This window comes from Mytilus trossulus, chromosome 3 (genome assembly GCF_036588685.1).
Source record: "Mytilus trossulus isolate FHL-02 chromosome 3, PNRI_Mtr1.1.1.hap1, whole genome shotgun sequence".
In the NCBI taxonomy this organism is placed as follows: domain Eukaryota; kingdom Metazoa; phylum Mollusca; class Bivalvia; order Mytilida; family Mytilidae; genus Mytilus; species Mytilus trossulus.
Genome location: NC_086375.1, coordinates 27222768 through 27236885, shown reverse-complemented (window position 1 = coordinate 27236885; position 14118 = coordinate 27222768). Strand labels below are relative to the sequence as shown.

General features: G+C 34.3%; 2 protein-coding genes and 1 long non-coding RNA gene across 3 annotated transcripts; all 3 read right to left on the bottom strand.

Annotated features, from left to right (window-relative positions):
• Window positions 1-1140, bottom strand: LOC134710594 (uncharacterized). Its single transcript, XM_063570968.1, has one exon. The coding sequence runs from the start codon at window positions 1138-1140 to the stop codon at window positions 1-3; it is 1140 nt and encodes a 379-aa protein (XP_063427038.1).
• Window positions 1141-1196: 56 nt separating this feature from the next.
• Window positions 1197-3074, bottom strand: LOC134710593 (zinc finger MYM-type protein 1-like). The gene is made up of 2 exons (XM_063570967.1): window positions 3017-3074; window positions 1197-2371 (listed from the first exon to the last, which is right to left on the bottom strand). The coding sequence occupies exons 1-2, from the start codon at window positions 3072-3074 to the stop codon at window positions 1197-1199; spliced, it is 1233 nt and encodes a 410-aa protein (XP_063427037.1).
• Window positions 3075-12512: 9438 nt separating this feature from the next.
• LOC134709328 (uncharacterized) lies at window positions 12513-13744 on the bottom strand. The gene is made up of 2 exons (XR_010105948.1): window positions 13552-13744; window positions 12513-12728 (listed from the first exon to the last, which is right to left on the bottom strand). It is a non-coding gene; the product is annotated as an uncharacterized LOC134709328 (long non-coding RNA).
• Between the last annotated feature and the right edge of the window lie 374 nt (window positions 13745-14118).

Sequence of the window (14118 nt, the reverse complement as noted above, 5' to 3'; positions counted from 1 at the left end):
TTAATCTCTGTTGGTCAACCAAAACTTCCCGATTCTCCTATGTCCTGTGCTATCGAATAGCTTCAATACACGTTCTTTGTCCACTGCATCATTCCTATGCACATGGAGCATGGCAAGCCCACAAAGCCTGTCACCACCCATTGTAGCCCGTTCCCATGTTTTCAAACGCCTTAAACTGGAAAACGATCTCTCACAACAGACTGATGTGACAGGCATAGTTAAAAGTACTTGCAATATTGTGAAAACATTTGGGTACAAGTCTTTGTTAGCCAGCTTAATTGCTGTCGTGAGGCTTCCTTCGTCTAGCATACCTACTGTCTTTCTTACCCACCTTTCAAGTTCACACGTTAACTCTTCCATGTTTGTTACGTCCGGAAATGCTTGGAAAAGGTGTTCAATTAATTCCGGTGTTAACTTGCCTACATTTTTTGGAATAAGGTAATATCCTAACATTTGATTTTTTACCTCATCAGGAAACCGGCGTTGCATTTCACTAATAACGTGATCCAAAAATGGGAAAAATAAATTAATTCGCCAATGCTGCTCTGCAGTAGAGGCAGTTGCTGCGTTCTCCCTATGAACCTGACGACCAACTCGCCTACGTGGCATTAAGTCTATTTCAATAGCATCTGCTATGACAGTACCTCGCCTGAAAAGTTCTGAAAAAATTTCCTCTGTTCTCTTTTCCTGCAATAATTCCAGAAGAATTTTTGATTCCTCAAAAGCATCCACCATGTTGCAGTCAGTCTTTTGAAGGAACAATGTTAGTGGCTTAAGAATGCTCAAAACAAATTGGGCAACTAACACGGCAACAATGCATTCGGGGTCTTCCAGGTAGCGCCGATAACCACTTGCATTTGTCCTAGCATCACTTGTGCTTACATTTTCAATTTTAGTCAGAGCAGCATGAACAGATTTGTAGTTTGCAAGAAGTGACGAAACCGTGTCTACTCTTGCTGTCCACCTTGTTTCGCATAAACGCTTCACCGAAACATCTGTTCCCTTTTTCAAAAGTTTTATGTCGACATCTTCTTCTTCATTTTGTAAACCTTCAAGCATATCATCTACTAATTTTGTATTACCTGTAAATGAGTTTAGGATGGTTTTACGCTTGTGGGATGCACACAAGAACCATGTCATTTGGCCGACTGATGACATCAAATTTCGTATCTGGCGCACATCCTTGCAACTCTGCGTCACGGTGACACCACAAGGTTAAGGTTGTGCGACTTGCAGTGCACGAAGGGTGCATCTGGACATTGTTCACGTATGCGCTGTTGTACACCTGATACATGTCCACTCATGACAGAGGCTCCATCGTACCCTTGTCCACGCAGTTTCTGCAATGGTAGTCCCCATTTGTCTAGGTTACTAACAATTGCATTAGCAATATGTTCAGCGTCAACTTCCTTAGGTTCAACAAATCCTAAAAAATCCTCTCTAACCTCATACGTGTCATTATCAACATATCTGATACACAGCGATAGTTGCTCTGTCACGGAAACATCCGTAGTTTCATCGGCCATTATGGAATAAAAACCAGATGCTTTACATTTTTGCACAATTCGTTCTCTTATTTCAAGTTCACAGCATTGTATCAATTCGTTCTGAATCTGTGGTGATAGGTATGTCATAGATTTGTGTGCTGTTTCGAGATGATCTTTTAATACCGTATCAAAGTTAGATTTCCAATTGATAAAAAATTGAAAGTTTCCGTCTTCCTGGTGAGATATTTTATCCCAATTTCCCCTTAATGCAATGTTCCTCTGCCCTAACACGATTATCACATCAATTATGGAAAGAAGTATATCATGATTTTTCTTGACCTTGTCTTCATATGCTTTGCTTAATGATGAACATATACTAGGTTTCTTGCCTTCGCATACAGAGATAAAATTTTCAGCCTTCTCAACTGCATTTCTATGGTCAACGGAGTCATCATGTGATTTTAAAGTTGATCTTTTATTACCCACTGCATTTTTCCAGTCCGTGAAACCTTTACTGCTAAAAAGTCCACCTTCATCCCGAAAAACAACACAATACTTGCAATATGCAGCATCTTCCGTACAGGAATATCTTAACCATGGAAACTGGGATTCCCAAGATGGCAAATATCGTCTCCCCCCTTTTTTAGGATAAACATTAGATATTTCGTCAGCATCTTTTAGCATCGCCAATTTCTGTTCATCTGTACTATGTTGGTTTTCAATAAGAAATATAGCTGGGTCAAGCCCCTTTTGACTACTAACTGACATTAGAGTGGACTTTTTACTAGTACTCGGCTCTGGTGTTTCCCTTATTTCTGGATCTGGTTCATTTTGAATGGGAGAGGATATATCTGGAGTTAATTTTTCTGTATCAGAATGGTCATCTACAAAGAAATTGAACAAATAAACCTAATGCTAGCATGATGATAATGATGATGAATGCCTTTTTCATCTCCTGTCCAGCAGCAAGTTATAAGCTTATAAAAGACGAGAACATATTATAAGCATCAATTAGGATATATCTATTTTTAATACATAATCATAATCCGCTGGAAGACATGTCAACCTAACTGGACACATTTATTCTACCAACTTTCAAGTCATTGGTTTTAACTATGAACAACCTGGATTCGAACCCACGACCTTACCGCTCAAGAAGCAATGGAACACATTAGCATACAACCAGACAATGCTGATCATAATCAAAAAAAGAAACACGAAAAAAATATTTTCAAACAATACTAAAAATATATTTCACACTTTTATTACTGATAAATAAATATAATGAATTGCCTTAAATTAATACATTAAAGATTTGAGTCTCCCATAAAAAGGCGCTTCATGATTTTTTTTAAAACTAATTATAAATAATTATTATATTTTTGGTCAATGAATTATTTTATCGATTAGCATTTGTTGTTCAGTGAATTGATAGTGTATACATTGGTAACTATAGCATTATCCATCCAAAAAATAAAACAAGCAGAAAGCCTGCATACTTATTGGGGGTGTTTATACTCATGAGTTACCTTTCTCATCTTTTTTTCTCTTTAAAGAACCCGTCTTCAACCAGTTTTGTAAAGACATCACGAGTTTGTTTCAATTTTCTATTTTGATTTGTATTCGGAACACTTATTGTTTTACCGTCAGCGCTATGGTAAAAGCTGCACGCTGCAACATAGTGGACACACTGTATGTAGTGTGCCGGTAGATAATTTGAAACTCGAAACTCGCAATGTGTATTTTACATTATCATACTAATATCATTATGCCGCATAATGATATTAGTATGATAATGTAAAATACATAATTGAAAAAAATGACACTTTTAAAAGTTTGGTCGTCGTTTCAAAAGTGAGGCATTTGCCTCATTTGCCTCCATTACGCTACGGCCCTGGATATTGTTACAAGGTATCTACAACAACTCATCATAGATTGATACCAGGTTATAAATTTTGCCGCTTTTTGCGCCAGACGCACGTTTCGTCTACAAAAGACTTATCATTGACACTCGAACCAAATTAAGTTAAAAAGGCAAATAAAGTCAAATGAAATTGAAAAGGCCAAATAAAGTAAACTTTTAAATCCAACGTATAGCTCTGGTTTTGTAAAAGTTGAAACCTTTCATATCATATATAAATGTATACCATAAACATTATTTTCACGAGCATTTATATTTATGTAATAGTTACCGCTGTACTACATTTAGCACCCAACTTTCATTCATGTTTATGTAATATTTGCCGCTGTACTACATTAAGCACCCATCTATCCAGTTGTAGGTGTTGGCATTTTGAAAGTTGAAAATTGTTTTCAAAAGTTTATATCAGCGATAAATAGTAATCTTCTGGGAAACCAATATTTAGATAGTCACTATTTTTTTACTTGATACTACCACTAGGGGCTTCGTTAATGGTACATTAAAATTATTATGATCCTCAATTTGATGATATAATATTCTGTGCCAGCAGAGGACAAAAGAAAAATTCTCCATGCCTTTAATGTTAGATATGAACCAGATAAGTTGATTAATAGCGATGAAAAACTTAAAAAAAAGTTAGCGCTTCGACAAAACAACCCACTTTTAAATTTAAATGGTTGCTCCCTTAAAGACAACGTTTGGACTGGTTATCACACACGTAGCTCCATTATAGGTTCTAAATCAACCACTGTTTTATAATAGTAAACAAAAGCAATAGATTTTTTTGTATTAAAGGATATTGTTGTCCCGTATTTGAATTTTGTTATTTGGGTATTTTTAAGTTATCGTACGACAATCGACTTTGAGCAAACTAAAAGTTCACATGTACACCCAGTCATAATGGAGTGTGCAAAGAGAAGCCGCACTGTCAGCTGCATGATGATTTTTTTTCCATTTTTGGCCGTACACCAATGTTGCTCTCGAAAAACCAGTCCAATGTAAAACGCTGATTTTTAAGTAAAGAATTCACCTACGGAACGCTGAAACTGAAATTTGAAATTCAAGAAAAATAAGAACGAAACAATTAAAGAGGTTTTTGACCAAAGTGAAGTTAAAACATATCTACTAGTAGTTTAATTGAGGTATCGAGCTGGCGTATGACAGTAACTGCTAGACTTATATATAGAAGTCCTTTGTTAGTTTATTATCATTGTCATATTGATTAGTTTCTTTTGTTTCCTATTCTGACACATTAAAGTGCGTTTTACTGTTCGTATTACTGTGTGTTTTTCATTCTTTATTGGCTAGAGGTATAGGGGGAGGGTTGTGATCTCACGAAACATATTAAACCCCGCTGCATTTGTGCGCCTGTCCCAATCCAGGAGCCTCTGTCCTTCTAAGTCTTGTATGATTTTGATTTTAGTTCATTGTTATATTTCGGAGTTTAGTATTACGTCTATAATCACTGAACCAGTACACTTTTTGTCTAGGGGCCAGCTGAAACACGCATAGCACAACTTTCATTGCGACGCTATATATTAAGTATTCCTTCCGTGTCATTTCTGGGAACTGAAATAAATCTTAAAAGGCAATATATGTTCATCAGGCAATCGATAAACATGAAGGAAAACGTTTTAAGTTGTATATGCGACCGAAGCGCTCTTTCTGGATCTACCTTCATCAGGAACATCAAGGCGAATAATGCTATTTGGTTAACTGCATGCGAGTTGGTCATTTTTCACTGGTACTTCTAAAGGTTGGGCACTGGGAACACAAGATAGCTTTGAATTATTTATCTCAAACACTAACCTTATACATGTATAAGAGATTTAAATCAACGTAGTTGATTCCGGATTAAATAGGTTTAATTATATTTTTTTTTTGATAGATGCACAACCTTAAAATTTCAGGATACTGTTATCCCATGTGATGTCTAATATGTTTCATAAAAAAAACCGACTTCTTCTTTTCATTATTTATTTTGTTATTAAGAATGTTTTGATATATTTCATGCTATTTATTTATAACTAAGAATAGTTCTTATCAGAGCCGTGTTTACATCAGTGTTTACAGGTACCCCTCTTGTCGCCCCTTTATATTTTTGATATTTTAAGCAAACATTTGAAAAATCAAACTTTCAAAAAGTGAAATTATCAAAATTGCACGTTATGTTTAGTATTTTAAAAGTTTGATCAAGTTTCTTAACTATCAAATTTATAAACGATATTTAGAATTTTGATATTTTAATAATTTGGTTAAAATTTCAAAATTTCAAAACTTTAACACAATTTGAAATTTTGATATTTTAAAACTTGGATCAAAATTCCAAAAATCTAAAATTTCAAAACTTTTTAAAACTTTTTATATTTATATTAACGCGTATATTAACGCGTATATTTATGCAAATAACGCGTATATTAACGCGTATATGATAAATAAATTGGAATAAAGTATAAACGTGTTTATTTTAACAATATACGCGTATAAAACGATAATATACGCGTTGAAAACCACAATATACGCGTTGAAAACCACAATATACGCGTATATATACGCGTTGAAAATTATATACGCGTATATAATCGCGCAAATGACATGAACGGCCACTCATAGTCCTATAACATATGACCTCGGGGGCATTATTCACTATTTCTATTTGCTGTTCTATTATTTTCTTTTTACTATCAATGTGCCACCCGTTCAAAAAAAATATAAAATGAAAATATCAGTATAAAAACGTTAAAAATTGAATAAGAATGCGAAGTCATATGTTATAGGACTAAGATACTAGGCAACCCAAAAGCTTAAGGCTCATCGGTAAGAAAGTTCGGTTTCGAGCCACATACACTTCAAACTAAGAATATGACAAACTATAAAGCTTTACAAATAAAATATATTATTAGTTTGATTAAATGTTACATAAATACAAGTCTAGAAAGGTACAATAACATAAACAGTAATGGTCACGTGATTATTAGAGTAAGGAGAATATTGTTGGAACCAATCGTAAAGCATAAATTCTCCTACACTGCTGGCGCTGACGTATAAAAGCTCAGAAGCGGCAAAGTTCGAATTTGGTTAAGCTAGTAATAAAAATAAGCTGCTTCTCCTCAGTATACCTGTGCTGTAATTAACAGTATCAACAGAAAAAGGTATGTTTGACTGTGGTCAATAGCTGAGTAAATTTATGAACATGAGAAAAAGAAGAAAAGTTAAAGTTTTATCTTGTTGTGAGGATGGGGCTTTTCTCTAGAAGTTACAATATATTGGGCCATGTATGTTAATAAAGTTGCAGAGATCTTGCAAATGATATGAAGATTTAGGGGAATAAACCTTAAATTTTTATCCGTATTTTTAGCGTGTAACTTGGGAATATGGATTATCCTAGTGCTAGTTTTACAAGTAAATTTTAACTGGAGAGTAAGTCGCCTGTGCTATGTTTTAGCTCTTTACTAGAATGATATTTTTATTTACAAAAAAAAAAAGGGGGGGGGGGGGGTCACACTCTGAAGAATCTCCTTTTTGTCATGTTCAGTGAAAATAGTTGTAAATATCTTTAGTTATTGTTGAAATTTGTAATATATAACATATAAATAATTACTAATGGCTCTGTAGATTGGAGAAATATCTCTAAAAACAATTCAAGAGGAGCGCTCTTGCTATATGAAATATATGCTATAATATATGTCGTTCTTCGGAATGACTATGGCTGACTACACGTAGGTGTACTATGGTAAAGAAACTGTCAGAAATATAGACAGTACGAAAGCCAGTCGAGACTTCCTTTAGACTTGCTCATCTTCTTTGGTTAATTAGTTTCAAATTAGTTATTTTATTTCCAAGTCGAACGAATGTTACTGTAAATACAGACTAAGAATGTAGTAAAGAAATAACCACAAAGCCAGACCGTCACAATAAAGATGATGTTCTTTCACTAAATAATTCAAAATTTGGTGACTATGTCGAACGTAAACTTTCCATTTCTAAGTAGCAACATTCCAGCAGCACCTGCATACGGTATACATATCTCCCAATTGTTATGATATTCCCGTGCTTGCATTTCCCACATGATTTTCATGATAGAGGGTTGTTGCTCACAAAGAAGCTATTAAATCAAGAGTTTCAAATGGTGTATTTGAAATCATTTCTTCGTAAATTTAACGGACGCCATAACGAGTTGTTTGATCGTTATGGAATAACTTTCACAAATGATATCGGATATGTTCCTCAAGTCGTAACTACAACCCCCCTCCTTAACATAAATGTGACTTACAGAATTAAGTCTATTTACCGGATTTGTTATCTCATAAGCAGCACGATGGGTGCCACATGTGGAGCTGGATCTGCTTACCCTTCCGGAGCACCTGAGGTCTTCTCTAGTTTTTGGTGGGGTTCGTGTTGTTTATTCTTTAGTTTTTTATGATGTGTCGTGTGTACTACTGTTTGTTTGTCCTATTCATATTTAGCCATGACGTTGTCAGTTTATTTTCGATTATGAGTTTGCCTGTCCCTCTGGTATCTTTTGTCCCTCTCTTATACTGACGTTGTATACAATGTATTAAAATAATAACGTGAATTATAGTTCCTTTATTTGTCTTTATAAATATTTCATTTACTGTTTGGTCGGTCTTTGGGAATATTCATTCGACGTGGCTCGGTACTTCTGCATCCCGTCGATGTGTTTTATTTATTATCTTAAAAAACTGCTAGTGTGCTTTGTCCGTGTAACGAGACTCTGTATTTTTAAACATCTAGCCATTTTTTGTTATGTTATTAGTTTAAGGCTTTAAGTGCTTCTTTGTGAAATATTTGTTTGTTTTTTGTTCTGATTGAGATCGTGACACGATGATGAGTGCTTTACCCCTATTTTGAGAATTTTATCTATTTTTCTTTTTAGCATGCATCGTTGTCAATATAATCGAATTTGATACGATTGTCATACAAGTGAGAGGTTTAGCGCTATAAAACCAGGTTAAATCCACCATTTTCTACATAAACAAAGGCCTGTATCAAAAGAGGGACGAAAGATACCAAAGGGACAGTCAAACTCGTAAATCTAAAACAAACTGACAACGCCATGGCTAAAAATGAAAAAGACAAACAGAAAAACAATAGTACACATGACACAACATAGAAAACTAAAGAATAAACAACACGAACCCCACCAAAAACTAGGTGTGATCTCAGGTGCTCCGGAAGGGTAAGCAGATTCTGCTCCACATGCGGCACCCGTCGTGTTGCTTATGTGATTACAAATACGGTAAATAGTCTAATTCGGTAGATCAAATTCATGAAAGGGAAGGGGATTGTAGTTACGACGTATCAAGACAGGTATATGACAGTGGTTGTCAGTTTGATGTGTTTGAGCTTTTGATTTTGCCGTTTGATTAGGGATTTCCGTTTTAAATTTTCTGGGTGTTTTTTTTTGGTGATTTCACTTTTAAAACACCTTGTTGCTATTACCCCTATATACTAACATAGTAGATACTGGAATCTGCACTTATCGTAGACTTACTTAAATCATTCGGGCTGCTCGTCGTTCGTAACTTTCTACGGCACAATATGGCAGTACCCATAGGACTTTACATTTCCTATAAACTTTTGATCAAAAGCATTGTTGATAGAGAAAATTGGTAATTGTCTGTATAATATGAAGGATAAATGTCTTTGATAGCGTAAGCATTGCCAAAAAATTTGCGGTAAAAAGTAAAATCATATAAGTACTAAACTCCAAGGAAAATTTCAAACATGAAGTCCCTAATCAAATAAAGAATTTAACAGAACGACAAAACAAATCGGCAAACCACGAGTAAAGTTTCTTGAGAAATGGGAAACATAACACTGAAAACACAAATAATATAAAATGCTTAATAATGAAACAAAATGTATAAATATATACGGTGACATAAATTTTGAAATTATTATGAAATCTATTTTTTGTATTTTTGACATGTAGCTCTTTAACGATTTTCGGTACTTATACATCTTTGGATTTCAAATGTTTGGCTTTGAGCGTTCTTGATGAAGGTAAATCCAGAAAAGCGCTTCTGACGCAATCAACGATTAAACGTGTTGTTTTCTATTTTTTTTTCTCTCAGTAAAGGTGGATTCATCAATATTTAAAGACTTGATACAAGTCCACGGAATGTTTAACTTCGTGATTTGTCCTGCTATTCATGTTATAACTGTTGTGATTAAAGTTATTCCTGTACTAGAGAAGCCGGAACTTTTCGTCAATATAAACTTGTGAATGAAATGGGCGTTATTAAAAGACTATTAATCCCAAACAGCGACGAAAACCGTTTCATTGAATCAATGAAATCTGGGATCATATTAACTGTTTTTACGGACGAGCGAAGGACGAGTCTGGAGTAGATTACAATTATATGGTCATTCTTATAAATTTTCTGTTTACAAAACTTAAAATGTTTCGAAAAACTAAGGATTTTCTTACCCCAGGAGTAGATTACCTTAGCCGTATTTGGCACAACGTTTTGGAATTTTGGGTCCTCAATGCTCTTCAACTTTGTATTTGTTTGGTTTTTTACATTTTTGATCTGAGCGTCACTGATGAGTCTTATGTAGACGAAACGCGCGTCTGGCGTTTAAATTATAATCCTGGTACTTATGATAACTGTTTACTATATTTTAAAATGTTTATCAGAATTTAAACAATTTAAGCAAGCAACATTAGATAACTATCGAGCCAAGGGCAAGGCTCAAGTAATTGAAGAGGTGTATTTCGACAACTTGTATGACAGGGAAAATACAATTCCACATTATTCAAATTATTAACATATTCTAAAACAAAATATTATTTTTTCTGATCACCGCGTCCGGAAGTTGTCAAGATATTTTTTTTCCAGGGGTTGACAGGATACACATCATCTTTAAAAATGTTATCTTCACGGTTATGTAAGCAAATTAAATAAAAAATAATTTTATACAATTGTTTATTTTTGTTATCGCCTGTCATAGGGCTTTATTTTTAATCTGATTTCTGTGTACACAATTCTAAATCTACATAATTCACCTTTATCAATATTAGGCAATCCATTTGGACGATTCCATATACCATTAGGCCAGACTTTTTAGCTAACCTGGCCCGAAGAGCCAAGTGAGCTTTTCCCATCACTTTGCGTCCGGTGTCTGTCGTCGTCCGTCGTCGTTAACTTTTACAAAAATCTTCCCCTCTGAAACTACTGGGCCAAATTAAACCAAACTTGGCCACAATCATCATTGGGGTATCTAGTTTAAAAAATGTGTCCGATGACCCGGCCAACCAACCAAGATGGCCGCCATGGCTAAAAATAGAACATAGGGGTAAAATGCAGTTTTTGGCTTATAACTAAAAAAAAAAAGCATTTAGAGCAAATCTGACATCATGTAAAAATGATTATCAGGTCAAGATCTATGTGCCCTGAAATTTTCAGATGAATCAGACAACCCGTTGTTGGGTTGCTGCCCCTGAATTGGTAATTGTAAGGACATTTTGCTGTTTTTGGTACTATCTTGAATATTATTATAGATAGAGATCAATTGTAAACAGCAATAATGTTCAGCAAAGTAAGATCTACAAATAAATCAACATGAACGAAATGTGTCAGTTGACCCCTTTAGGAGTTATTGCTCTTTATAGTCATTTTTTAACCATTTTTCATAAATCTTAGTAATCTTTTACAAAAATCTTCTCCTCTGAAACTACTGGGCCTAGTTCATTATAGATAAAGATAATTGTAAAGTAAATAAAGGCAACAGTAGTAAACTCATAAATCCATGGACAAAAAACAAAATCGGGGTAACAAACTAAAACCGAGGGAAACGCATTAAATATAAGAGAACAACGACACAGCACCGAAACGCAACAGCACACAGAAACGGACCAAGCAACAGACAAAACACCACGAGAAAAACAAATATAACATCAAAACCAAATATATGAATTTGGGATAGACAAGTACCGTGCCACGTCTTATCTCAAAAATAAGAGAAAACATAAACGACACTACAGGACACTTTTAAAGGGGAATAAAAGTGGTGGGTTGAACCTGGTTTTATGGCAAGCCAAACCTCGCACTTTAAAAGTGGTGGGTTGAACCTGGTTTTACGGCATGCCAAACCTCGCACTTTAAAAGTGGTGGGTTGAACCTGGTTTTATGGCATGCCAAACCTCGCCCTATAAAGTAAGATGTACAAACACATTACCATCACCAAAACACAATTTTGTCATGAATCCATCTGCGTCCTTTGTTTAATATTCACATAGACCAAGGTGAGCGACACAGGCTCTTTAGAGCCTCTAGTTTTATTATCTGTGTAACGAGAAAATTTGTAAAAAAATAGGGTCGAGGGGACGAAAAAAAATTAATTAAAATGCAAAATTGGTCTAATATAAAACCAATCTAAGTGACCCTTTTTTTTTAATAATAATTTATCAAAATACAAGTACAATGGAATGAAAAAAGACCAGTATAGAACCCTTCTATTAATTTGAACATAAAAAACTATGTTTTTTTTTCATGTATTTACTCTAATATAGATCCATGGCACCAGGCAAATATATCAACTTGGCTGCATATACACTATATATATGTATATATCAAAATATTTATAAAGCCAAACACGTACAAAGTTGAAGAGCATTGAGGATCCAAAATTCCCAAAAGTTGTGCCAAATACGGCTAAGGTAATCTATGCCTGGGATAAGAAAATCCTTAGTTTTTCGAAAAATTCAAAGTTTTGTAACAGGAAATTTATTAAAATGATCACATTATTGATATTCATGTCAACACCGGAATGTTGACTACTGGGCTGGTGATACCATCGGGGACGAAACGTCCACCAGCATTTATACTGAATATGATATTTGTTTTATATATATTAATCAAGCTGTTTGTATAAACAAAGTCTGAATTGTTTTACACTGGTCAACTTTGGTGCCCTTTATAGCCTACTTTTAATATGGTGAGAGCCAAAGTTCTATATTGAAGGTCATACGTTAACAATAATTGCTTAAGACAACAAAACAGTCTTGGATGGAGAGTTGTGACATTGGCAATCATACAAGATTATTTTTTCTTATTATAAATGTAAAATTAACAAAATATCAAGAGATGGATTTTATTATTCATAATCATTGTTCATTTTTATTTCTTTTTAGCATTTCTTGTTATGATCTTCAGACCAGTTCATGAACGATGCACATATAGGTCTAACGATAGCGTTGTCGTTCTTCAGCCTACTTATCTCATGATTGTCATTCCTAACTACTTCATGGTCGCCACAATATATACAGATGCTATCAAACACCTGTGTCTGGCCTGAAAGAAGGAAATATAAATATAAAATATTATGCATGTAAGAACTATATTAATCTATGCTTCTTCATGTTCTTGTGCTTTGCTTTTAAATGATTATTTATAACAAAAACATTATCTTATACATTTGGTACAGTTTATAGTATACATGTGTAACAAAATGTATATATATATGATTTGCATATTAGGGAATACGTTCATATGATTGGTCGAGGAGACTTTCTGTCGTCCCTCTTGAAGTTGTTTATTTTTCGATAGACGACGTCGACAGACCCACTTTTTTGTAACTAATGGCGACAAAAATAATAAAGACCGACTCGAAGTTAAAAATACTAATTTTCACTTATCCCCAACTTTAAAGAATTATAAGTATTAAACGGCTTTTAAAAGGAATTTATTTGTGTATAAACTGGACCAAGTCACTCACAAACATTTCATAGTGAGTAAATTGGTCCAGTTTATACACCAAAAAATTCCTTTAAAAAGGCGTTTAATATTCTATATTTAACCTGTTTATTTACTTTTGACCTTATGATTTATTCAACACAGAAATAAAATACTGGCCAATCTGACTTTATTCACAAATTATCAAACACAAAACCAATAAAAAAATTGTATGCGAACATGTACAGTAGGGTGCAAACGTGTACTGTAGGGTGCGAAAGTGAAAGGGGGTGAACGTGAATAAAAAAAAAAGGTTTTTCAAATGATTTGGTCCCATCCATACACAAAATTCAAAAAGCATTATTGATTTTTAAAATTGATATCCTTGATACTATTTTAATTTGCATACTACGATACTACTTCAAAGGAAAAAAAACCAAACCCAAACTCTTCCAAAACGTTGACCGGCATGTCAGGTTACACATCTGCCTCATTGGTTATAATGCGGCTGATGCCAACATCTTCCGGTAACTCCTTGGACAACATGCATGACCCCGATTGTCTCATCTCTATTACACTTAACTAATTTGAGTGAACACAAACTTCTCTCTAGTGATCGCACTTCAAGTTTAATGTAAAAAGGGTTCCTTCCCGGAAGTCGCCATTTTGTTTGACCATGCGACAAGAGATAAATTAAAAATCGCAGACCCGTACTCGTACCTTATTTTTTTTGAGGATTTCGTAACAGTCGGCGGAAAAAATAAAAATAAAAGAAGGAAGCACTACTTTTATTTTTATTCTGAAATCGGAAAATGTGGAGTCGGAGGATCTCGATAAACAGATAATAAAAAAATCTGGCCTTACGTTTTAGGTTTTCTTCACCTTCAGTGTCGAGTTGGTGTATAGTATCATAGATGTAATACCCAGTAAATCTTTGATAGTATTTATAATACTATTAAAGGCTTGTCTGCGAGAAATAAATCAGTTTTTAAATAAATTCAAAAACAAT

Bases quoted from the DNA above. Each gene is read 5' to 3' on its own strand.
- LOC134710593 (XM_063570967.1), bottom strand. From the start codon at position 3,074: ATGTCTTTACAAAACTGGTTGAAGACGGGTTCTTTAAAGAGAAAAAAA. The intron at 2,372-3,016 runs GTAACTCATGAG...ATTTCTTTGTAG, and splicing joins GAGAAAAAAAGATGAGAAAG to ATGACCATTCTGATACAGAA.
- LOC134710594 (XM_063570968.1), bottom strand. From the start codon at position 1,140: ATGACATGGTTCTTGTGTGCATCCCACAAGCGTAAAACCATCCTAAAC.